This window comes from Lissotriton helveticus, chromosome 10 (assembly GCF_964261635.1).
Source record: "Lissotriton helveticus chromosome 10, aLisHel1.1, whole genome shotgun sequence".
Taxonomy (NCBI): Eukaryota; Metazoa; Chordata; class Amphibia; order Caudata; family Salamandridae; genus Lissotriton; species Lissotriton helveticus.
The window spans coordinates 921567976-921595571 of NC_136071.1; the positions used below are offsets into that span (position 1 = coordinate 921567976).

General features: G+C 42.6%; 1 protein-coding gene across 2 annotated transcripts in view; it reads left to right on the top strand.

Annotated features, from left to right (window-relative positions):
• TRDMT1 (tRNA aspartic acid methyltransferase 1) overlaps positions 1 to 27596 on the top strand; it is a 248182-nt gene that overhangs the window by 207162 nt on the left and 13424 nt on the right. For both annotated transcript variants that reach the window (XM_078663576.1, XM_078663577.1), the window contains 4 exons: positions 547 to 630; positions 2587 to 2954; positions 22574 to 22631; positions 23357 to 23486. In XM_078663576.1, the coding sequence (XP_078519702.1) occupies positions 547 to 630; positions 2587 to 2954; positions 22574 to 22631; positions 23357 to 23486 (640 nt within the window). The remainder of the gene's footprint in view (positions 1 to 546; positions 631 to 2586; positions 2955 to 22573; positions 22632 to 23356; positions 23487 to 27596) is intronic.

Sequence of the window (27596 nt, forward strand, 5' to 3'; positions counted from 1 at the left end):
AATCCGGTGATAGAGATATGTACAGGGTGAGAATGGTAAACAGCTTTCCGACTTAGAGTGACCGTGACAACACTATAGTAACCTTATTCTCCTGCTATAAAAAATGATGTGAGAGTTTAGGATGGTACCAGTCTAACCTGGAATTTGACGTTTGATGCTAGCATCTGCTTATAATGGTGGAACACTTTGAGACCCTGAAACCCCAAACTTTAGCATTCATCTTCATTTCTCGACTTGTCCTTTACATTTTCATGGTATGGTAGTAGAGCTTTACGTAATTAAATAGCATGCATTTATTTTAACGTTATGTAGATTACATCCATTCCACTCTGTTCACATAATGTGCAGATGACTTCGAAAAAACGATCGTATGTGTAAACATACACAGCAGTAGTAAATTTGAACAATCTCGGTGTGGAATGATTAGATTAAGTTCCTTTAAAATATTGCAATACACATACCTTTTAAAGCTGCACTCTTAGATTTATAAATCATTTAAACTAGATATACGCTTTTTGCTAATGCAGCATTTTACTTCCTTTTCAGCTCGGCATTCCAAATTCAAGGTTGCGGTATTTTCTGATTGCAAAACTCGAACCCGAGACGTTTTATTTCCCAACCACACATCAAGTAAGTGTCAGAAAAATACACATTTCCTCTTGACCAGGAGTTTTTGGCATAGCAACCAGAGATTGAACTATATACACTGCCCTTGGTTTCAACACTCAAGCTTCAAGTTCAATCCTTACTGCAGCGTTTTCGATCATTGTGCTTTCTTGCAAAATTACAGCAAGAAAAGACAATCGCTGGAACGGTGGACGAGGATCTTTACTGTGTTGCAAAGAGCCCAGTCACAAGGCACCTTGACACACTTCCTGCCCGGGTCTAGGACCCGGAAGTGTTAGCATGGGAGGAGCTCATGGGGAACACCCGCAGTCATTCCATGTCCCTTTCCCAGACCAAGGTAAAATGCATGTTCTAGCATCACAAAACAGCCACAAATCAGCCACAAATCAATTTCAGTTGGTTTTGAAATCTTTGCTGACTATACTTTGGGCCCTGTGGAGTAAAATGTTTAGCACATTAAAATATCTCATCTAATATTGGTACCAACATTTCTGCAACGTTTCAACGTGGCTGGACGTTGAAATGCCTTTAATTGGTCAAACTTATTATACAACTATGTTAAAGTATTTTAGATCACATGTACGCACGAATCATAAGGGATTCCATTTATCTGAAAATGCAATAGTTGACTATTCAAAAAGAAACCTTTGTTCCCTCAATTAATCTTTGCAAGCATACAGTGTCCAGCGGCAAATCTGGCTAGGGCAATGGGCACATGATGCGTCCAAAGACACACCCTATGCTTTTTGGGTACATCAGGCTGAGCCCAGTGACTACTCTGTGCAGGGAAGTGTTTTATCATAAAAACCCACATAAATCACAGGAGTATGTAAACACTTACTTAAAATGTTTCAGTTAAAATAATGTTATGGTTATTGTTTTAAATTGGGTTGTTGGTTGAGGGTGAATCACGCGACTCAAGCAACAACCACAATCCTTTTCAGGGGTAAACATAAATAAGTTAGAGACCTAAAAGCCAACAAAAACTAGTTCAGAAATCAGGAAGGGTGAAGGCAAAAATATAGGTATTGACCCTGCAGAGAGGGTCAAATTCAACTGTTATGATAGAAAACTATGGTTAACCAGCCTACCACCCCTAGTGCAAATATTATCAACTCACACATAACATCCTGAGCCTTACAATTACAGGATTTTTTGTCACCTCCCTATAAAATATGGTAAATAGGAGCTGATATTCTTGCACGTCTTCCAAAACGAGTTGCAAATGTTATCTTTGCTTTCAATTCTCTGAGTAGTAGTAGTGATATCATTTTTTTCTTCACTTGCTGTTTCCCCAAGAATCATCATATTAAACTCATTCACTTTAATACCATGCATCAACCTGTATTCACACACAGACCCCAGTAGATCTAAGAATTGCCCATTTGCACATAACAGCGATGCTAGATCTCACCTAGCACTGTCTGGCTGTTCAAGATTTTTGAGTTAAAGTGCACTCCATTTCGAAGTAGACAAGATTTTGTTATTTTTCCTTTTCCATTTGCATTAGCACATTACATGCAGATCTGCTGGTTTTGCCAATGTTTGTTGCATTACATTGTTAGAATATTTTCTTAGGGCCAGACCAAGCTTATTTAGAACCGAACTGTTTCACAAAAGCTTCTAATAAGATTTCATTTTTGTAAGGATAAATGCAAATGTGGTTTGTTTTAGTGCACTACACTACTATTACGAGTAAGAATGCCTTCTGTTGTGCAACAGTTAAGGTAACCTTACTAAATGAAGATTTTCGCATGTTACTGCGGCCAAATAATTGTAGACATTTCTTACGTAGTCTAATCTTGTAAACTACAACAGAATGTTCCTATCATGTTCACTTATGGTATGAATTAATCTGCATGCAATATTTCCTGTCAAATCACAATAATTCTATACCCACAGAAATTGAATTGTTTATATGCTGCATCTCATCACAATCTTTTCTCTCCTTGATGCTAGATATTGACCGCTTTTCCAGATTCAAAGTCTGGAATATCTCAGAGCTGTAGTGATAGGGGTGAACGTTTTGAGTGTGGCAGCGACGTGCCTATGAAAGAGAAGTCGATGAAGCCAAGCATTTCTGCAAGCTCTAGCAGCAATACCTGTGAGCAGGATTCGATTCTGTTTAAGCTAGAAACAGTAAAAGAACTGGACAGGAAGCAAAGCCAGGACAATGATGTCACCGTTCATATGCTGGAGGATTATCTTGAGGATAATTTACAAGATCTCACTCAGTACCTATTGACATCAAAGTCTTTACTGCGCTACGCTCTGATTCTAGACATTGTCAAACCCTCTTGCAGGAGATCTACATGCTTCACCAAAGGGTAAGGAATATTGATCCTTGTTACACTGTTTTAGGAATTGATGAACATGCTTATTGTTTTAACATTGACAATCAAAATGACTTCTTAAGAAACACATGAGAGATATCCCATTAGTCAATTGATTGTAATTTTGTTTGGAGGATTCTCATTTCACCAGCCCACATCGGGCCGCTTAGCATGATGTTTACGGTGAAACAGTCGAATTAGTTGCATTTCCAACCTCCCCTATTTTGTAACTCATTTCTAATGGTTCCTTATTATCTACTCATGGGGATTCACATATTGTTACAAACAGTATCTTTATTTGGTCTATCTGTGCTCTATCACTACTTCACAGATTTTATTCCTTTCCTATACCCATTTGGCAAGAACTTTCAACAGCCACTCTTTCCTGAAATGGTTACTGTCTCTTTGTTCTCTGTATGCATACATGGGATTTGTAGACATCGGTACTAGCCGAAAAGCAAAGCAGTGGCCATCTAATATCTTCCTGCCTACCAACACTTCCCTCTTCGAACCCGTGTAGAATAACTTCTCCCAAGTACTCCTCCTCTTGTTAAGCACCTTCTTGTTCGTACAGGCAAGAGGTGCGTGTAAAAATTAGACCGTCATTTGTCCAATATGTTCGGGAATAGCAGGAGAAGTTGTCGTATCTGTTTTTCCTTCTGGCATCTCTTACTTTCCAAGGTTACAATGTTGCTGTTACAAGACTTGTGGAGCTGAAAGATTCTGATCTTGGTGGCCAGATAAGCAGGGTTCCACAGGTTGAGTGATTTGTTAAAAATGCTGCACCTATAGAAGTGAATACAGGCTACCAGGGTAGGACCGTGCAGCTCTCCGAGAGCATCTTTGATCTTGTTGAACTTGTGGACACACATGATCGGGTGCCCTGCTCATGGGGGACTTTTCGAAGGGGAGTAGTGGGATTCTGGCCTTCCTGACAGCAGGTGTTTGCATCTACAGGTGAGAGGACCAGGGCTTGCACCAGTCATGTAGTCTGCGCCACGAAGGGAGGACTTTATGCTCTGAAACAGCGGTTGGCAATTGATGACAAGCAGGGTTGACTTCCAAGCAGTGTGGATCTTGAAGCTGAGTGACATGTCATTGTGGAAGGCAAGCAGTTTAGCAGTCTGCCTAAGTTCACTTATGAGAAGTAATGTTAATCTTGCTGTTTTTTAATCTCAGATAAGATTATGAGGAGTTCAGTTTTTGGTTGGTTTTAGTTTCTGTATTTGAAATCTACATAGGACCCGGATGTAACTCTGTAAACCATTGACATGTTCATGCTTCAAACACACGTCAAAAACATACATTAGCTTTGCTTCTTGTATTAACAGAGACCACGTGTTGGAGAAAGGTTAAATCCATCTCTTTTCTTTTTTTATGCCCAAAAATGCATTCAAGAGCAATGCGGATATGGCTTTAGCAAAAAACAGTCCACAGTATATCCACTTTTAAGAATGAGGAATTACCCGATGTTTTCTGCATTGGGCACGTAAATGGTGTATTACACTGAAATTGGTGTCACTTTCGAGATTGTGATTACTTTGTTGATAAAATGGACCTAACATCAAACTTCCTGATCTCCGTCTGTTTCTGATTTACTTAATTGCACCTTTAAGGGAGCAAATACACCTCCGCTTTTCCATAGGCAGATGCAAAAAGACGATACAATTTTCTGTTTTTCATAATCGTACTTCTTAGATAAGTCACTATAAAATATTTTTTTATTTATTTACCATTTCCTCACCAAATTGAAAAATGTTAAAACGAAACAAATTCACTTACAAACCAATTTGATTTGCTACTTTCCTTCCTGCGGTCAAATACCAACGGTGCTGAGGTGCAGACCTCTAATCAGACATCCATCACCAAATCCCTTAACGAGGAAGAGGTTGTATCTACAGTTTACACCAGATTACAAAGGAGCTGAGTTGCACATTGACTGTATTTAACTGAAAGAAATAGGTGTCAGTGAATATACAGAAAGCATGATTAATGCTGTAGGCACATTTTTTTTATATTTACTAGGATGAATTGAAACTTCACACCCCATTATGCCTGCATCCGATGCCCAGCGATACGTGTGTGTGATTGTGTGTGTGTGTGTCCGCGTGTGTGTTGTGTGTGTCTGGGTGGGGGCGCATGTGTATGTGTGGAGCTTGAATTCTGATATCCTTGTGGTCCCTACACCTCTTTGTGTCATGTACCCCCTTGCACTCTAACTGCACCCCTTGCAGTCTGCACATTTATTTTTCACTCTGATATTCCACCTTGCACCTTATGCTTTCCCTTTTCCTTGCAGTCTAATATCTCCCGCATTTCCCCTAGTGTTCACCTAGCAGGCTGCCCTCTCTTCCTCGGCAGTGCATGTTGCATTGGCCTTTGAGTAGTATATATGGCGGTCACCAGGTTTTCTTGACACACAACCAAGGTTACACCCTGGATAGTAACAGTGCAAGCTTCCCTAACACAAAGAAACGTACAGGTAAGGTGCCAGGAGTTTATGCTAACTCACTCATCCACAAGAGGTACACCGTGCGGCAGCAATCCATGATTCCGAGTGAAATAGGCCACCTATTTGTAACTCTTCTGTGTATTGCTAACGCAGCGAACGAATTTTCAGTATGTAAGAGCCACAGTGGTTGACATTGCCAGTGCTTGTCCTCATTTCCGCCAGTAAATGGAAAAAATCACTGCACAAAATAAATTTCTTAAATAGTATAGGTTTGGCATCATTACATACAGTGCACTAGCAGAAACTACTAGATTTTCCTGAACTGCTTTGTTGGGTTTTAAATTTGGACCTCATCTCATTTTCACAATTAAAGTGCTATGGAGGAAGTGGGAAGTAATGCATGATGTGTGCTTTAGTTCCACACGTCAGTTTCAATGCTGTGCCCTATTTGGCAGTAGACAGTGGGGTGAGGTGGGGTGTAGTGCAGTGGATTATCAGTAGCAACTTCAATGAACTTCTGTTTAGCATGATGTTCAGAATTTACTACTTGGCAGCATCTTCCATTAGTCCTCGGCTCTTTACCCACCTGCAGACCAACGAAGCCTGATATTTGGCTGTCATTTTAGGTGTTTGTTTTCCTTTCCCTCTTCTAGTTTTCTCCGTTTTATCAAGCCCTTATCTTGGAATTCTCTCTTCCCCATTTGAGTGGAATTTTTGAATCAATCTTACCCACTGGCAATTACTTGGAGCTGTATTCCAGTTCATTACTTTGGCTACTGTGCCACACTCTGCAGAGACGAGCTTTTTGAAAATCAACCTTGATCCTGCTCCAATATATGAGATAATATCACAATGTACACCCACAATAACAACATATTACGATAAATGAAAACCCTAAATTATTAACTTAATATACTACTGTCCTATTTAGTAAAAAAAAGTCAGACATTTTTGTTGTTGTTGTGTCAAGCTTTCCCCTGCACAGCCAAATAACCTGCTAAAGATAAACAGAATGAATAAACATCACTGAAAGTGGGGAACAATATATAAAAAGAGACATTTCAAGGGAACACCAAAAGGGGGCTTGAGACAATGCTCAGGTTTCTCATCATTGGTATTACCTCCACGCAAATCTTTAGGGATGGGCAGGGGTGACAGAGAAAAGGAGTTCTCTACATTCCCCACCAATTGCCTGCATAGGAGTCACAAAGTTTTGCTGGTGTGATGCTTCACCACTAATACCGCCTGCCTCTCAAATCCCTAACAATCAAACCTGAAATAAGAGTCTAAAGGGAGAAAAGCAGATGTAAAGTGGTGATGGTTGATTGAGCGCAACATTATATGAAAAATAATCTTCATACATATATATCCTTTGTATCAGGTAAGTCAACATGTGATTTATAGCAGATTCATCAGGACAGAATAGCTTGAATCTCAACACACTTCCCGTCCCTAATGAGTAGAGGTGTCATAGCTGGCCATCATCTAAACCTGAAAAATATCATGAAAAAAGGAAAAAGAACCAACCACATGTATGTCATTTATTTTGGATTTGTTCGTCCAATGTTCAAGAATACACAAAAGGGCACATACCTCAAATGTTGAGATAAGCACAATAATGCTCCTATAGAAAGAATACGATATGACCAGTATAATGTCCCTAGAATTTGAAACATTTAATGTTACTTACAAGCTGAGAACCTCATAGGTGAAAGTCTTTGTGTACTGCAACACCTTACATGATGGTTTCAAAATACAAAATGCATTTTCTTAGGATGGTGCTCTTATTTGTTGTATAATACAGTCATGCATGCCTAAACCACGCAAGCCTAAACAACTTGGTCTGAACCATGACCATGCGTTTACCAAGCATGCCTTTACCACACATGCCTCTACAGCACATTTCTTTGTAAAGGCATGAGTGCACACCCCAGCCCTTCCACCCTACGACCTAACACCCGGTACCCCAGCCCTGTAATCCATCCGGCCCCAGCCCTTAAAACTACCCCGTCCCTGAGCCCTAAAACTGCCCCCACCCATGAAAATTACCCCTTGCCCCCCATTCTGAGCCATAAACCTGCCCTTAAAACAAGCACGACCTTCCTTGAGCCCAAAAACTCTACCCCATACCATACCAAAAAACTCTTCCAACCCCATCCCCAGGCCCTAAGCCCTTAAACTGATTCCCTTCCCACCCCTGAAAACTGTCCCTTCTCCCCCCTGCCCTCAGCCCTATAACTTGGCCCCCAGTCTTAACAAGCATTTACAATGCAACAGTCTCGCCTTTGCAAAAGTTAGAGCTATTGGCATTGTAAATGACAATTTGTTTATTTATGTGTTGGTTTTGAAAACAGATAAATAAATGGCATTGTCATTTACAACGCCAATAGCTTAATCTCTCGCAAATGCCACACACAAACACACAGACCAACACACACACACACAGACCCACACACACACAGACCCACACACACACAGAGCCACACACCCACACAGAGCCACACACACACACACAGACCCACACAGACCCACACACAGACCCACACACAGACCCACACAGACACACACACAGACCCACACACACACACCAGCAAGGGGGCTGATTTGCTGCGGAGTGGTCTCTGTACCTGTGGAGTATGTAGCGCTGGCCTGCGCTGCTCGCAGGGAGGTCGCCAGAGTGCAGGTCGAGGGGGCTTGGACGGGGTAGCAGCACTGGCTCCAGCGGCTGGTTGCGGCGTTGTCTCTGCGGACCTCGCAGCGATCATTGCAGGGATTGAGGAGCACACACAAAGGCCGGTGTTTTTCATTTTTTTTAAAGGTGAGGTAGAGAAGATGTGCCTCAGGACAGAGGGGGAATGGTGAAAGAGCCTCGCAGCTTGCCTCCGAGCGTCAGTCTCTGTTATTGTTGTAGGGCCTCTGCATAGACACCGGCTTGCAGCGAGTGTATTTCGGCACCGCCCGAGAAGGCTGCATGGAGTGGAAGGATGGAGAGGAGATTGGGGCCGTGCAGCTCCCGCAGGCGGCCCTACAGAACCGGGCAGTCATAACTCATCAGGAAGAAGCGCTGCTCTGGCAGCGGAAAGAGGGCTTTCGCTGGAGACTGTGCAGTCTGTGGCGTCTGGTCCTGGCAGCTGTGGCAGCAGGCTCATGGGTCGCGCTGGGCAGGCAGGAGTCAGCGCTCCAGGTAATCGGGCTCTTAAGCAACAGATACAATATTGGGTAGAGTACTTGTGATGCGAGTCTCCTGCACAAGTCATACCAGAATGGTCTGAAGAAGAAAATAAGGAGCAGGTTGTCACCCATTTGACATTGTGCCAGACCCTAAGAATATGATAGCACAGGCCCTACAGTGGGGGACAGAACAAATAACGTGATTGAATACCTGAGATGAGCATTATTCAAGAGCAAGCAGTTTGCTGTGTGGGTTACCCGGGGCCGCAGTCCTCGTGGAAACAGCGGTGAGGGTAGCAGGGCCTTTCTGAGCTGGGGTTTGACTTGGAGTAAGGAGTACTGACTAGCATCACCACAACACGTCTTCCCAGTACATAATTAAGGGACTGACCCGACACCTGAACAACAGCAGCAAAGTATCCAAAAATAACGGAATGGAAAACAAGCAGGCTGCCCTCCGAGAGGATCCGCGCTGGGTGTCAAGGGTCATTCGAAAGTGTAGATTTGAACAAGAACATCTTATGCCACAAACACACCGAATGGCCACTGAGGAGTCCGGCGAGTGTAGTACCGGATGCGACAACATTACCAAATCACCAAAATTCCAAGAATAGCGGAAGTGACATCATGCACCTTTTGCCCTATCGCAGGGACATCAGAGTTGACCCCTTGCCCTACCCTCAGCCTCTCAACATCCTCGTATTTTCTGATGAGGGGGTTAGCGGACGGACAAGCATAAACTCGAGTTCTTGGACATGGACACAGCGCCTTGCATCGCTTTCTGGGAGTGTCAGCTGCCCTAGTGTCTCCTGAGATCAGATGCAGAGGGAAGTGCCATGGGTGGAAAAGGGAAACAATAAAACTAGGGGTAGGCACTGCTACCCCTAATTGAGTCCTCTAGCATGCCGCTTCCCTCGTTTCATCTAAATCCTTTAAAACCAAAACATATGCATTCTTTTAACTGAGCTCTTTTGCTGTTATGGTAGCGGGGGGAGCCCGGCGCTGTGGTGTTCCGTTTATCTCGGCCGCCACCGAGGCCGAGCCTGAAAGCTGCTTGTGCGAACCCATTATTTTCTCCGCGCATTATGAACACTTAGCCGCAAAGCAAGTCTTGGCTGCAGAGCCCCGCGCACTCCTCTGCCCCGGCCCCTCCCTCGCCTCGCTTTCCATGGGAACTAATTCACCCTTTACAATCAGAAACCCTTCTCTGCCTGCTTCCCTCACCTCCCCTCCCCCCAGCAGCCAGAGGAGGACAAACTTCTGGTGCTTTCGGAGCTTTCATCAAAGAAAACGTGAAAAATTAAATACTTTTTCAAAGATTAATAATATATACTATGTTACATATTACAAATGCAGGGAGCCTAGACATCACCCCTACTAAGTAAAATACGCTTAAATCAAAGTTTGTTTACCACTTGAGTCAACTAAAACAAGCGCTCGCCATTTGTCACTAAGCCCCGTCCATTTGCGATTGGGGGCGTGTTTTTCTTTCTCCCCGCTTCTCCATTGGCTGGAATGTAAACAACAGGCGTGTTTTTGACTGTTGTTGTTTACATTCCAGCCAATAGAGAAGAGGGTAGAAAGAAACTAAAATACACGCCCCTCAATCTGAAAAAGATGGGGCTTAGAGCGAGAGAATGACATCACTGAGACCTCTTCTCCAATGGCTAGCCGCCGTTTGGGAGGCCAGCCAATGGAGAAGAGGGGCGGGGCTTAACCTCGCTACTCGGAGTCATTAAATCTCGCCAGCGAGGCTGCGCATGTGCGCAGCCGACGCTAGCCGAGACCTAATAAAAACTACACCGACACCCCATCTGTCCTGAGCACTAAAACAGGTCCCCAGCTCTAAAAAGTACCGCTCCCCTCCAAAAAAAACCTCAGACCTCCAGCTCCATTTACCAGGCTGCGTCCCGTAGCTTCCTCTCCTCCGATCCTTCCTGTTCCTTTTTGGAACATCTAGACAGCTGACTACCTTAACCACGAATATGCATGGTTAAGGCATATGCATGGATCATGGAAGCGTTGTTCCACTTGCATTGAAACGGCACATGTGCCTCAGCCCGCGTTTTAAAAGCCGTTTCCCCTTCTTATTTTATGGGCTGATGAAAAACAATTAACTGGTGTTAATATAGTATTGCACTACAAACAACCCCCAATATCCTCAAAAATATTCAGATCGGATGACACATTCACAAAATATGCTTATCTAATAAAACTCATGTTGACCCATACCTTATTATACTAACAAGACCTGGATCAGATTAATCTTGATAGCGAAAAACAAGGACTCTCCCAAGGGAAAAAAAATTCTCAGTAAAAAAACGAAGAAATATCACGCTATTGAGTTCTTGAAAAACAAGGGTCAGAGCCAGGTTGTAAAAGCAGAGAAGGAAGGCCTAGTGCGTCATGTCTGAGGGTGCATTCCGAGAATATATGCAAAATCGTAATAATATAAAATCGTAAATCCGTTGGATGGAACAAAATGAAAAGAAGCCCTGAGAAATGTCTGCACACATTTTTATGTACCTAATAGAAAAGGGAAAAAGGCATCCTAAAAATAACACTTGCCATTTTAGTACAGTCAAATCAGTGATTAGTTTAAATTAAGTATTTGGTCCTAATAGTTTCATCAATCCAGTAAAATACTGAATTCCAAAACACGTAATACTTTTTTTTTTTGTAGGAAAGATCCAACGGACGTTTTCCTCAACAGGATTTTCTATGCATCTTTAGGGTTGCCATTGATCAGTTCTAGCACAGTGCCTCTTTGCCGTCCGACTTGGATTACCTGACCACCATTCTTGCTGCCTGCCTGAACTACCCTGCTGCCTCGTAGTCCTCCCGCCGCCGCATCTACACCAAAGCGGCCGCCGAGCGGAGGACTACAATCCCCAGGGGGCTGAGCGGCGCTACGTGACTGCACGCGCCCAGAGGCGCCATAAATCAAACCCCTCACCCATGTCGCGGGAGCGCGCGGGAGCGCCCGGGTCTAAGCCCGGGCAAAGGGCGGGCCCTCCTAGGCCCTCAGCGGCCAGAGGAGGCCGGGGCCGGGCAACCCCCTGTCGTGTTGGACATTGGACTCCACAAACTGGTATTTAGTTTTTGCGCCCTCTAACACACTGTTCTGAGTATCATTATTGACTTCTTTGCTGCACTATGGTGCGGACACTTAGGAAGGACCGCAAGGTCACTATTGCATCTACTGGGGGGGTAGCAACTGGCACTATTGATCAATTCTTGAACCGGGCAAAGGTGGTTATAGAGAAAGAGATAGCACTAGTGGAGAAGCGCTTGTCGCTAGACCTTTTAACTGGGAAACGCTCCTCGCTTGGTAAGATAGGGACATCTGTTACACCTGAACCTGTTCTAAGCACCACTCCACTAGTCACTCTGAGCCCAGTATCCGGTCATACACAAGGGGAAATCGATAGCACTGAGGCATGTTCCCTATTAAATTCTACTCCTATAAGTCTGACCTCTCGTGCCTCCTGCGCTTCATCACCCATATTACCCATCTCACCATTGCAGCCATCTTCTCTCGCTATCCCGTACATGTTAACACTGAGACGCGTGAGACAACTAATATTAGCACTGTAAATTCACCAGTATTATTGTCATCCCCACCAGTGATCTCTGTGCATGTTACTTTAGAGCCACCAGAGAACTCGAATATTGGTACCATCAGTACAATTGACCCATCAGGAAAAAGGAAAAGAGGGGTTAGCCGACCGAAGAAGGTGGCAGTAAAGAGGCGCAAACAAGTACAAAGGACACCCCGAGAGCCTGCGCCACCTGTCACCTCTCCTCTAATAGTTAATGACAACCCCAACCCAGTCCTGCAAGGGTGCAGTGAAGCTAGGCTAATGGAGAAAATGGAAAAGCTGGTTAGGTCACTAATGTTGCCTCTAATTGAAAGGACGAAACAGATTAATTCTAAATTAGATCACCTAGAAAAATTAGTTTCTGGTAACACAACCAGACTAGACTCCATTACAACAGTTCTAGGGAACTCAAAGGTCCCACATCCTACTACCGCAATTCCAACTACCGTCCCAAGTACTAAAAGTGTAATGATAAAATCTAATTCCAACACACCCTTGGTCACCCTACCTGTGACAACCACAATGAATAAAAGTATGCCAGATCCCAATTTAAAGGGGTCTGCCAGAAACACAGCTGCGAGGGCAGGTGTCGCACCTAAGAACCAACCCGTGTCACACCTTCATACAACAGACAACTTGCCCAAGGCACAGGGTGATACGAATAACAAACATATTCACCAACGAGCCCCCTGTGTAAATCTTCCACTGGAAGCAATACCCTACACAATCATCCTGGTGGGAGTACGCGGGCTTGGAACCGAGAAGCGGGAAACACATAGGGACTTGAAGCACAAAGTCATCTACTGGCTCAATACCAACAGAACACTCCCCCCTTTTTCCAACCCAGAGATACTTAACGTTAGGAGGGTAAACTGGGTAGGGAACACTACCAAGGACCTAGAAGGTGACTGTGTCATTGTGAGTTTTAAAGATCCTTGGGTGGTTGATTTCATCCGCAGGGAACCAAGGTTCGGTAGAGAGGGGGACATCCAAACATTAGATCTAAATTATTTCTACCCTGGTACAAGACATGGCCCACCTTTCCACCCGCGCTATACATATAGAAGGCAACCACACGTAGCAAACACTTTTAACAGGGCTATGTTTCACCTACCCTTATCAAACCGATTTGAGCCGTTTTCAAACTTAGAGGGAGTAGATTGACTGTTATGTAATGTTGATTCGTCTGTAAATAGCAAACTTAATAAGATGTCCCTGAGGGGCACCATTCATGGAGCAATCATGGAAACTGTAAACGATGGGCAGGAGGAGGGCAACGAGGAAGGTCAAGAAGTGGGGCAGGAAGTGGACACGTTTTATCAGCATCCTGTTGAGGGAAAAATAGTTAATATAAGATCCATTATAATTGATCTAGCCCAGAATGCGGACCCCCCTGTTAATTTGGAGAAAGACCAATACCTATGCGATCTGGAAAAAACCTTATGTACAGAGGCGCATGGTCTATCAAAACATAACAACATGCCCACTATCGATACCATACATATAGGTAACCATAGGTCATCATCATCTCACCAACCACTATATGTAGCTGAAGTTGGATTGAACTTTATAACCTGGAATATAGCAGGTATTAATAGCAAATTTGATACTCCATTTTGGAATGATTTTATCTCCCAAGGGCATGACATAATATGTCTCCAAGAGACATGGTACAGAGATCAAATTACTGTTGAAGGTTATACATCCTTTTATATAAACGCCGAGGATCCGGTTGCTGGTAGGGCAAAGGGTGGCTTATTGACCCTGATCTCTACTGGGCTCACAGAATTTAAATTAGGTAAACACATAGATGTTGGCCCTCATGCTTTAATAATTTGCCTGGAATACCAGCAAACCAATGATCTAATGATTGTTAACTTTTATAACAATATTTTTAACGCAAATAGAGATTTTGTGGTACAGGAAATAGAAACAGCAATAGACAATCTTCTCACCAACTACAGAGATTGCCCTGTTATTCTTTGGGCAGGGGATTTTAACCTGCAAGCTTGTGCAGATGCCCAAAAGGGGACCTGCGGTACCACTTACGACCTAGAGAATAGAAGTACGCAAACTCAAAATCATTTCTCACATGATAAATATGGGTTGGCTTTAAATAGCTTGGTTGCCAAATTAGATCTAGAACTTTTGGACTGCTCTAAAAAGAGGGGAGACATTAGATGTCCAACATTTAAGGGCAGGAACTTTAACTCCAACATTGATCATATTTTATTATCGAGTGGTACTGCGTACCGTGACCTATGGATAGAGGAGCAAGCTGTGAGTGATCACAACAGTATCTCACTAATTTTACTCGGCTGGGGTCCCAAAACCCAAATATATAGTAAGCCAACACAAGAAATGATGGCCTCTAGACCAAATGGCCCCAGAATTAAGTGTGCTAAAATTAACCCTTATAAACGATTAGCGGAAATAAAAGATAAATGTCGAGCGGAAATAAGCTATTGCCTCAAAGATGAGTATAACCCGGTAACCATGCTACCCATGATCAATAAGATCCACGCTACTGTAGAGGGCCTGTTGACTGGCAAGAATCGTAAACATAGAGCCAATCAATCGGGTTGGTTTGATAAAGACTGTATAGAGGCTTTATCCTCATTAAAACACGTGATGTCAAACAAACCAAGAGACCCGGAACAAATCAGGGAAAAGCGGCATGTTTATAAAACCAGGCTACCAAAAAGGAAAAAACAACTACAAGATGAGGCATGGGAAAATTTAGATATGGCGGCAACTTTAAAAAACAGTAAATTATTATGGGAGACAATGAATTGCCCTTTTCTAAAGAACGACACTATACCTGCAGTAACTTCTAATGTTAGTTGTACAGATTGGATAGAACATTACTCTAAGGTTTTTAATTCAGATGATTTGTTACCAGATACTTCTGGCCAATGGCCGACCATTGCGTTAGCTAGTTCCCTGAACAAGGTCGAGGCAGGACTTGAGAAGAGCAGTGGTGGCAAGGCCCCTGGACCGGATGGCGTGCCCATAGATTTATATAAACATGAAAAATATCTATGGGCACCCATCCTTACACGTTTTTTCAATGCTGCCATTGAATTTGAACTTCCTCAGACATGGGGCCAATCAATCATCGTACCACTCTTTAAGAAGGGTTCTAGGGCTGAGGCATGCAACTACAGACCTATCTCCCTCCTCGATTCTTCTATTAAAGTACTAAGCAGGGTCCTCCTGGCCAGACTGGAAACCTGGGCAGAAGAGGAATCCATTTGATCACCAGTACAGTATGGATTCAGGAGGGGGATTGGTACGATGGAGCAATGCGTCAACCTTAACCTCATCATTAATAAATACACAACAGTTAAAGAAGGAAGCCTTTTTTTATGTTTTGCCGATCTCAGTTCTGCTTTTGATTTGGTCGAACACGCACTCTTATGGCCCGTTTTAATAGACATGGGAGCACCTAAAGAAATCATATACTTTCTAGCTAGATTATATGAAATACTAACATGCCAGGTACGTTATGGGACGGCCGGCGAATGTACCCCGTATTTTAAAGTTAACAGAGGCATAAGGCAAGGATGCGTTTTAGCACCACTTCTGTTTTCATTGTTCATCAATGAGATTGATATGATACTTAGAACTACTGCCGTGGACGCAACATGTATCGATGGTAAGCCCATTCCAATTCTGCTTTATGCAGACGACGCGGTACTTTTATCGCGTACCCAAAACGGTCTGCAACATCTCATTGACAACTTTTCTGCTTTTATAGTCAAACGGAAATTGGTAATTAATAAGGGCAAAACGTTTACAATGGCATGTGGGAAAAAGCTCAAACAAAATAGGACCTTCTTTTTAGATAATGTAAGGCTAGAACCCGTCAAGAAATTCTGTAACCTAGGGATAACTTTTTCTGGGGACGGGGGTTGGACTAGCGAACAGGAGTCTGTACAACTAAAATTGTCGAGGAACACCAACAGTATCTTTAGATTTGCAACTAAACTGGGGAACCGCAGAATAAAAGAAATGATCCACATCTACATCGTGAGGTGTCTGTCATCTGCACTGTACGGGGCCGGCGTGTGGGGACATAACACAAATAGTTGTAAGCTGCTTCAACATCAGGAAAATCATTTCCTTAATCGCTTATTATGTACCCTGGCATCCGCTTCCATAGAGATCAAACATAGGGAAGTAGGTCTAGCTTACATCGGAGATTTGGCCGCATTACGTCCCCTTTCCCTATGGAGATCCATCTGGTCTAAAGCAGAAACAGAATTTACACAAACCGTAATCAAGGATTGTTTAAAGTTAGAACACCATATGCGAATCCCCTGGTTTAGGCATATTCGGTTTTGGTTCAAGTTAGTCTTAGACCACGACCCATTTTTGAATCCAGAACTGGGCGTCCTGGTTTCAAAAAAAGAACTTAAAGATCTGTTCCTGGAAAATGCAAAGAAGGTTAGGGCCACCAGATATGCAAGTCAACCCACATACGTTTTTTATAACGAACATAATATCACAGAAGGCCTCCAACAATATTTGATAACTGTCACCAGAAGTTCACACCATTTTGTACTGACCCGGATGAGACTAGGCATCTTGCACCATTTAGTGTCCTTCCCCCATATTGTAAGGTGTAGCACTTTGCCCTGCCCATGCGACGGGATATCAAAACAGAGCTGTTGCCATTTTATGCTTGTTTGTAAATTTTATATTTCTCACAGGAAAATGTACCTAAAGTCTTTGTTTTTAAAACACAACAAAAGAACTACTAAAGAAGCCTTGCAGTTAATGTTCGATTTGAATAGCACGGATGTATGTTTCCATGTAGCTATTTATATTTTAAAATGTGTTTCCTGCAGTAAATCGATCATTCTATGATCTAGATTAACATGTTCTCTGTAATTTTAATAGTTGGTATATTGCTGTTTGTACTGTTTTATCTTGTATTTTAAATTAATTGATTATTTTATTTAGATAAAATTATCATATACTATTAATAATTTTAACACGAATTTAACCAGAAACTACATCCTTAAATTAAATATGGGCTATTCTAATCCTACCTGACCAACTTTGGGATTACGCACTTCGACACTTTATTTAAAGGAAATAATGTAATAATGCAATTAACTTTTTGTAAAGTGTCTTGAGCGAAACACCGTAACTCTGTTCCCTAAAAATGATTCTATTTATCTAACTTTGCGGAGATTTAGTCCATGCCCTTGTCTTAGTATGGTAATCGATCATTTTTTATTTTTTTTAAAACAAAAAAAACAAGGTTTATGATGTATTACTTGTATTTCTTTTGTATGCTATATGGTTATATTTTATATACCGAATAAAGCATTTGAAATTTGAAAATTTGAATTTAGCACAGTGGAAATACATTCCGGGGGCCATGTTTATAATCTCTGTCCTGAGTGACCAATTCAATTGATACTGTCAGGGAGCAGGGTTTACCGCTGGTTGTGAGGTGGGCATGGAAGTGCAATAATCCAAAGCTTCTCGCGTTTACTGCAGCTGTTTGATGAAGAGGCTGGCAGTGTACATCAAGTGTTGCTTTAGAAGGACAGAAGGCTTTGCATGCATGGAGATTGCTGGATGCAACACTGACTGACAAAAAAACTACAGTTCCCGGAAACCTCTGAACTCTCACAAGGTTTGGAGATAACAGCAGCCATTTTTGATTGGCAAATATAGCTCACCTTGTTTGCACAGCATTTTTGCTTGGCAGTCCGGCTGTGACGCTACTGAGCTAGGACCCTAGCTTTGGGAGTTCGTGATTCATGTTTGGATGAACTATATTCTTCCTCGAGAGTGGCTGAAAGAAGCTCCTGTTTGAGAGGAGTATTCTGCAACATCAATTCAAGTGGAAAGCAAACAGAACTGGAATTTGAACTTCGATGTAAGTAGTCAAAGACTCTGGGAGTATTTGCATTCCGTTTGGAGATTACATTATTTTGTGAAGTAACTGGAAGTATTTTTCATCAATCATTATTGATTTTGATATGTATATGAATATGATAAGTATATTCTATGAGCATTTAAGGTATAAGTGGTATTTAGTTATTTAGTAGTGATACATGGTGTGTGTGTGCCCGCACACAGGTTATTATGAATCTCCTATTTACCTTTAGATATGCATTGCAGCCTGTAGGCTTCAGTGCCTAGCAAAGTGAAGAGGCAGTGTAGCAATATCCAGGGTTTCAGTTTTCTCTCCTATCTCCCTTATCCTATCCCCCTTTACTTGTTTCTAGTATTTGTCTCATATCTCACTCTGTGTGTGTTCAGTAGTGGTGGCGAAAGTGCATCACTCCCATGGGATCCAGAATACAAGGTCTCTGCTTTCTGATAGGTGCCGTAATTTGTTTAAAGGTGGTCGAATGTTCTTACATCCTGATGTTGCCTTTCACACGGCACACATCATGCGACAACTAGTGAAGGTTTGAAATTAGCATGTCCTTTTAGTATCTAGATCCTCCCATCACCGAGTGTAACTTTCTTATTCACTGTTAGTGGACACGTATTACACATTAGGAAAATATGGGATCTAATTGATCATCCTTATGTCAGATTAAAAAAATACGGTAGGTACAGTGTGAAATAATTGATCTTCAAGGTTTCTTGCTCTTTGAAGGCAAAGTTTTGTGATGGAAAAGTTTAATCACCAATGTTTTATCATGATCTTGCGGAATCAATTGGCCATTGGATCAAACATAATTACTGCTACCACATTCTGCAAATTGCCATTCTTATTACCCTTTAAGAGTACTTTCCTAGGTGCATAGAGAACATGTTTGCATCCTGCTTAGATGGTTTTGTGAGGATAATTTCTAGTGTTGGTGCAGTTTGCAACAAAAGAAGAACTGCCCAACATATAAGTTGTCCATCAATGTTTTTGGATGGAACGATTCATGATGTAAAAGTGAGTTTCTGTCTTTGGGTTTCATAAAGATAGCGGTCAGTACACTACCTAGATTGGGTGTGATACTAATTGCCAGAAGTTAATTCATTTACGCTGATCGTCCAAGTTAAAAACAAACGTGTATCTCTTAAGACCCAGGGGCCTCATCATTGAAGTGCAGTTGGATGTTCAATGGCACAGTGAGCATGGAACACAGAGCAACCAAAGTGATGCACTGTGTGTGGCCCCAGTAATTACTAGTGGCTGAGATTAATTCAGGCATTTACACCCATTATCTTTTTTTAGTTTTCTAAGCCTTTCACATTTGGCCATCAGGTTTTCCAGATTTGGTGTCTTATACCCCTTCCGCTGTTGTCTGATTAGGCCCATCAGCACTTCCCTCCTTGGTCTTATCTTTTCTCTTCTATTGTGCTAACAAGACACAATCCTTCATGTTGATTATGAGTCAAGGTTGCTAAGAAGAGAGGCCATCATCCTTGACTCATAAGTTATTAGATTCATTCATGTCTTATTTTTTTGTACTTGTGACATCCAAAGATGTGTGTTTAATAATTAATTTTCTTTTTTACAGAAAATTGCTATATGTCTCTGGTAGAAATGCTCCAAGAGCCCTTATTATATTCCCACATCCCGTTACAGCGGAGACATCAGAGTTTTCTAACAATGATGGCTGCATTTTAAGTACCTTACTAGCTCTGGGAGTACAAAGTAAATATGTAATTTAAGAGAATACTTAACACAGCTATCGTTTGAACACACAACTACAAGTAGCAGTTTCCAGTTCTAACTAAAAGAATCTGACACGTGAGCACTGAAATGCATCATAACATTCCTAATACTGATGACCAGCAAATAAGATTGTACTTATTATTCAACATTTTGCTGCACTCATATCTCTGCTGGTGATTCTTCCATCCATGACTGGCAAGCCATTGCAAGCTGCAGCTGATGGATCATCTCTCTAGCTAGCATTTCAATCAGGAATGCCCATTTCCTCTTTAAGACCCAAGCAAGCAATGATTAAATTACTTCTGCCATTACGGGCTTCTACTTTCTGTTGAGATAGAAGATAGTAGACATGGTCAGGAACCCTTTTCCACTTTGTACATCCTACTTTGTCTGTTGGCCGCAATCTCGCCATCCAGGGAGGCTGGCTGTGTTCTTACCTTGGTGATGCATCTCGGAAGGAGCTTCTGTAGATCCGCTTCCATATACTTAAGTTGGGTCACCGTGATTTTCACCTGAGATATTAGTAGAAATAACAAGTGGCTGAGACACCCACCTTAGCAGCCATCTTGGAAAGAAAAATCCAACACAGTAGTTAAAGATCTGGTATTTACAACTTTCTCTCCCTTTGGTATACTTCAATCAATCAATCAATCAATCATGGCATTTGTATAGCGCGCTACTCACCCGGAGGGTCTCAAGGCGCTTGGGGGAGGGGGGGTCCGCTACTGCTCGAACAGCCAGGTCTTGAGCTGCTTCCTGAAGGAGAGGTGGTCTTGGGTCAGGCGGAGGTGGATGGGGAGGGAGTTCCAAGTCTTGGTAGCCAGGTAGGAGAAGGATCTTCCTCCCGTGGTGGCTCTTCGGATGCGCGGAACAAAGGCGAGGGCTTGGCTGGTTGATCGAAGCTGGCGGGTGGCGGTATAGAAGGTCAGGCGGCTGTTGAGGTATCTGGGGCCCTGGTTGTGGAGGGCTTTGTGTGCGTGGGTGAGGAGTCGGAACGTGATTCTCTTGCTGACGGGGAGCCTGTGCAGGTTTCTCAGGTGTCCAGAGATGTTGTCGTGTCGGGGGATGTCTAGGATGAGTCCTGCGGAGGCGTTCTGGATGCGTTGGAGTCGTTCCTGCAGTTTGGCTGTGGTTCCGGTGTAGAGGGTGTTACCGTAGTCCAGTAGGCTGGTGACGAGTGCCTGGGTGACCGTCTTTCTGGTTTCGGTGGGGATCCATCGGAAGATCTTTCGGAGCATGCGTAGGATGTTGAAGCATGACGAGGAGACGGCGTTGACTTGTCTGGTCATCGAGAGGAAGGAGTCCAGGATGAAGCCCAGGTTGCGAGCGTGGTCCGTTGGTTTGTGTGCGTTGCCCAGGGCCGGGGGCCACCAGGAGACGTCCCAGGCGGAGGGTGATGATCCCAGGATGAGGACTTCCGTCTTGTCTGAATTCAGTTTCAGGCGGCTGTTCTTCATCCACTCGGCTACGTCTTTCATTCCTTCGTGTAGGTTGGTTCTGCCGGTGGCGGGGTCGTTGGTGAGGGCGAGGATCAGCTGGGTGTCGTCGGCGTAGGAGATGATGTTGAGGTTGTGTTGGCGTGCGATGGCTGCGAGGGGGCTCATGTAGACGTTGAAGAGGGAAGGGCTGAAAGATGATCCTTGTGGTACGCCGCAGATGACTTCGGTGGCCTCGGATCTGAACGGGGGGAGGCGTACTCTCTGTGTTTTTCCGTTGAGGAATGAGATGATCCACTCCAGTGCCTTCTCCTGGATTCCGACGTTGCTGAGGCGCTGCACTAGGGTGCGGTGGCAGACAGTGTCGAACGCTGCGGAGAGGTCCAGGAGGATGAGGGCCGCTGTTTCCCCGTTGTCGAGAAGGGCACGGATGTCGTCGGTGACTGCCCTTTAATTTGTTCTCTCAGTTTTGATCAAGGGATCCTGCTAGGTTTGCAATTTTCTTCTCTGAATCCCCACATCCAGCTTTAGGATTTTTAGTAACAGAGCTCATTAGTACAAATTCAGCACTTAAACCGACCTTAAAAATAAGTGAAATGATAAGGTGTCTAGTCATCTCAAGTGTACTTTCATTTGTACGTGCTCACCTCTTTCTGTGTGGTCAGCCAATCCTTATACACTCTGTACAGTGCCATTGTGCTCTCTAAAAATGCAACTACTTTTCAGATTTGTTTCTCGGAAAGTCCCATTGTCTCTTGGCTGATATTAACCTAAACAGGCAAAAGTGTGTATATTGACTATTCCCCAACACAACTGCATTATTCTTATAGCCATTCCCATTCAACCACCATTCAACTATCTTAAGGGGCAGCAGTGTCTAACAGCAGGTAGAAGATAGACGCACCTCCACAATCAGAAGGCATGTTTGTTCAATTCCCTAAGAAGAGGCATCACTTTTGGTATTCATACTTAAAATTAGAGCAACAAAATCATTATAGAAAATGTGATGGCACATATATGTGTTGTAGACTAGGACTTTATAGGTCTTTGTACTAGAGTTTCTTGTGAAATTATAAACTGAATAAAACTTGTGTTGGTTAAGACCAGGAAAAGTGAACACTGTGGGTAACTCTAAGTAAGGATTAAGACGTTTTACAGTGAGGTTTCCAATGTATAAATTAAATAGGCTTTATATTGTGTATGAGCAGTTACCCCATTTTAGATACTGGATTGCAATTAAGATTCAGTCACTTGGCATTCACATTGTTTATAAAAATCAAATTTATTTTTCATGTGTATTTCAGGTATGGACATTATGTGGAAGGAACTGGATCCGTCCTGCAAACAGCGAAGGATGTTGAGGTCTGAGCTGATTGAATGTATTTATAGTTAAATTATTGGGTTTATTTAAGGAAGCAAACTTATCTGTCTGGAAAATCTGTTCTCAGTTATGTTCTATATGTATATGAATATTTAGTTTGTATTTGGAATCTTTACATTTGTAGATTGATACTGAGTAGCTTCATTGAGTTCTAGTCTATAATTTGGAAAGCCCCTTCCCACCTAAGGCACAATTATCTATTTCTTCACCTTACCCCCCCCCCCCCCCTCCCCCCCAACCCCCCCCCCCCCCAATGCCTGTTCTTTATTGGCTCCTATTAGACCTATTAATAAAATGCTTTTGACACTCATTTCAGTATTTATTCCTTCCCCACCTGATAGAGTGACCCTGCTTCCACACACACCGCACAGAAGATTCAGATATTGTATCTCAGAACCCATTTCCTCCCGCCCGGCCTAATGTTCTGACTTCAGTATTTCTCTGGAAAAGCACATAAAAGTTAGTTTTTGTAAATGGCTGGGAGATCAAACTTTCAAGGCTGGGAAGGGAGTAGGAGCTCACATATGTCATGGGTGTAATAAAAGAAGGGTTTTCTTTATGGGACAAGCATTTGCTAATTCACATTAACGTTTCATGTTCAGAAAGAAGAACTTTTCACCTGGTGGAAATTCTGTAAACATAAAAGCAGTGGCTTTTAAATAAATCATTCGTAAAGATGAACATCGTGGTAAATATTTCTCTGCAGATTGACTCCGCGTTTAAAGCACTGGAGACGTTACCAGAGAAGGAGAAGCTCGCAAATTTAACATCGCTAAAATTGAGATACTTCACTCCACGTGAAATCGCCAATCTTCATGGATTTCCCCAAAACTTTGGTATGTCTCTGATGACTAATGAAAATAATAATAAAGATGCAAAAAATACATTGTTTTCATATGTAGTGCTTTTTGCGCAGTTTTTCAGTTTGTATAGTGCTGTAAATATGATGCACTTTTCACATTGTGTGACTTGGCAATTATAAAATTCTATTTTCAAAAATGTAACTGTCATCAATGAAAATATAAAATGACTGTTAAAAAAATTATAACTTGGCAAAATATATATATGCACATCACTATTTGAACAACGTGTTCCTTCGTGTTGACTTATTTTTTGGGGGATGCCTTGATCTTGTATACAATAAAGTTAACAGGACAAGGCTTGAGATAAAGAAAATCTTCTATAGGAAATGTGCACCGCTCCCATATGTCCCAAAAACTCTTGTATGTCCGCATACTACATCTTTCGTGAAGCACTGGCTTCTGTCATAGTTTAGTTATTGTACTGGAAAAAGACAAAGCTTTACTCTTTAACTTTTGCTTTATTTCTTGCAGTTTTTTCATTCGCACTGTAAATTGCATTTTTTTCACCTGGTATATCCGGTACAGCATTTACTTATCTTCACTTGTTTAGTGTGGATGTCTCTCTTCCTCGCCTGTCCATTGACTACACTGCATTTCTATTCATTTTTGAATAGATTGATTTGTGTATAGCTAGAATTTTTTTCTTGAATTGCTTCTTCATGTACAAGACAGGGGTGAGACATTTATTATGAAAGTATGAATTAAGGTTCTATTTGCGTTGTTTGGAGGACGGGGTACTTCGTCACAGACATGGCAGTTAACCCATCAGGTGTATTACAAGTGCATTATAGCCTATGGCACTTGTAATATGTTTATGAAGTATCCGATCTGCCAAACTCTATTTAAGTCGCTTAAGTATTGTGATTCACTCATAGGTCAGTGTTCCTCACTCCTTACATAGGGTACCCAGTATACCAATTAGGAGGAGTACTAAACAGGGAGAGGATGTGATCTAACGGCTTGAGTGGTCAACCTCAAAGCTGGGGAACCGGGTTCGTCTTGGAAAGGACATTCAACATCTTGTGATTCTGGGCAAATCACTTAATCTCCCCTTGCTTTCCAAAATGAATTAGCCTTTCCTGTTCAACTGCCTTAAATGCACACCAGGAATAACAACTGCTAAAGGATAGTACCATCATTGTGTGAGTTTAAGTGCTGTATGTTGGGTAAGAGACCGAGCTAGGTCTGTCAGGCAATGTGGCTGAGGGATTAGTAGACCGGTATTCATGACGGAGGTTGGTGGTGCATATGAAATTATGAAATCGAACCCATAAAAATGTTAGTACACCTCATGTGACAAACCTGTTACTGAAAATACTGATCAGTAGGTATGGCACCCCTGTGCGACCTCACAGCCTGGAATACACTTAGGGCCTAATTAGGAGGCTTTCCGACCGACATCGTGGGTTTAAAGTCCGACCGCCGTATTATGATGATGGTGGTTAGAGTTTACACTGGCCGGGGAATCCGACGTGGTTATGACGGGCTCAAGGAGCCTGTCAGAAAGGCCTCATAATCCCTTAAGGATGGTGTTTCTGCCGTCAAGATTATGATGTTGGTTTCTGACAGCCAATCCATATCAGCCTTTACGACATGAATTGGTGTTGAAAACCGACTTTGGGGGCCCGAGGAGTCCCCCTTCCCTCCTGGCCCTCTGCATTTGGCTCTTGGGGGCAACTATGGTGCCCTCCTAAAAATCTATTGAAAACACCAATTTTTCTGTGGGAGATTATGCTGCGGGTGATTTCCGCCCGCCGCACAAGCTACCATAGAAAAATGTATGTTTCCAAGCACACTGTATGCAGTCGCATCCAAATGATGCGATTGGAACCACCGACCTGAGATCGGTCTGTTCCCATTCTACAACAGTATCGGGCGGACGTGGGTCAGCCCGACAGAGTATTCAGGGCCTAAATATTAAATATGTTCTGTGTTGTAGGTGCATGGACAAAGAGCAACACTGCTTCATTATAAGCTTAAAAATAAAGGACATCTCTACTACTTTATCTTGGCATACCTGTCCGATTCTCGTTTACCATGCATTGACAATGCCAATGTTTTGGCTTTTCTACAGTGAAAAAAAGTTTAGCACAGGTGAGTAGACAGAGTACAAGTTTCCGGTAATCTTTTGGATGTTTAAGTTTGAATATTGGCTGACAGCATTGTTGATAAAATATATCAAATGGCCTCTGGGGTGCCAAATTAGTTATGGTGCTTAAAAGGAGAGATAAAAGAACCAGCAAAGAAAGGATGTTGTAAGACATTATATGGATTACATTACATATACATTAACTAGTGTATCTAGTTCTGGAATAGAATGATATTTGAAAAGTGCACTAACCCAAAGGTGTCTGTAAGTTAGGAAACATCCGAAGGGTACCATGGAACTACACTCATGGATGAGAAAAGAGCCAAGTTTTTAAGTTGTTTGCGGAACACTGAAAAGGAGTCCAGAGCCATAATATGTACAGGCAAAGTGTTCCATAATTTAGCCGCTTCTACTGAGAAGGAGCAGCCACCCCTCCGGGGTTGTGGAATCTGGGGACAGTCACTTTCCTAATAGAGGAAGTCTTTTAGGGGTGTACTACTGGAACACAGTTCTAAAACACTGTTCTAAAAGGTGCAGGCCCTTTATGTTGTAGAGCCAGGTAGACCATGCAAAGAACTTAATATATCACCCGCTTTCCGACTAGCAGCCAGTGAAGGGAGCAAATGCCCTCCCTCATCGAGAGATGTTTAGATACATTCAGCACCAGGCGAGCTGCCTCATTCTGAATGACCTGCAATCTGTTCAGCAAGGACTTGTTGATTTTCAGACATTAAGGATTGCAATAGTCTAAACGTGATGTAATTAATGCTATGACCATTGCCACTCAGAGTTCAGACAGGATAAGAGCAAAGATTTTCTTGAAGGTTGTAATGATGAACAAGCAGGATCTAGCGGTCCTGCTGACATGAGAGTCAAAAGTAAGAGCGTTATCAAAAATGATCCCCATGTTTTTTGCAGATTCAACCAGAGATGGCAAAGGACCATATATCGGTGGCCTCTAAAGTTCAGTCCACACTGAATGTGCACCCCGAAAACCAGACTTTCCGTTTGTCCACATTTAATTTTAAGCAGTTGTCCTTCATCCAGTTAATGATGCTATTCATACATTGTTTAAACTTATCTGCTAACTGTCGCAGATTGTCCTATATGGAAACAATTATTTGAGCGTCGTCCGCATAGGATCTTACCTGGAAACCGAATGAGCGCACAAACTCAACGAGGGGGGAGACATACAAATTAAGTAGAGTGGGACTGAGGGAGGACTGCTATAGAACCCTACTGGGGGAGCTTGAAAGCCTCTGCTCTAAAATTTCCATAACTGACTGTTTGGACCATATCCGTCAGAAAGGAACAGATGAGGTCCAGAGCCGTGGCACTTTCCTCCACCTGATGGAGTCTTTGGACCAGGCAGGAGGGTAATATAGTGTCAAATGCCGCCAACAGGTCCAGCATTACAAAGATGGTGGCACCCCCCTCCCCCCGGTCTACTTGCAAGTGAAGTTCTGAAGGTTTAATATGAAGTAATGTGTCTAATTCGCAATCTTTCACCTGGAGTATTGCTAATACTTTTAGTGTCAATATGGAATATTGTAGCAGGTTTAGAATGATATGTGAGGAATCTGATGTTCAATTATTGAGTACCCATTCAGAGTATTGTCAAATACTTAAAGCCCCATCTGGAGTATTGTGCTCAGCTCATAGGATATCTTCTATTCTAACATAAAATACGTGGCAGTTCCCTAATGTTTTTTAAAGAGACAAATGTGTTTCTGCCCTTTTCAGTGGTACTTTTAAGTGTGTTTCAGGGGTTGGAAAAGTCAAATGTTATCAACATCCACAAGATATGTGGGTGTTCTGTGCATTTTACATGGCCATCCTATACCCTTCCTAACCCCATGCTACCCCCTTGTGCTTAAGCATCATAAAGCAAATAATGTGCTGGACCCCTAGATTCTGTGCCAAACCATGCTCCCTCTGCATACAGAAACCACACTAGGTCCTGATTCTCTGAATCAGAATTTTGAACTTTATGC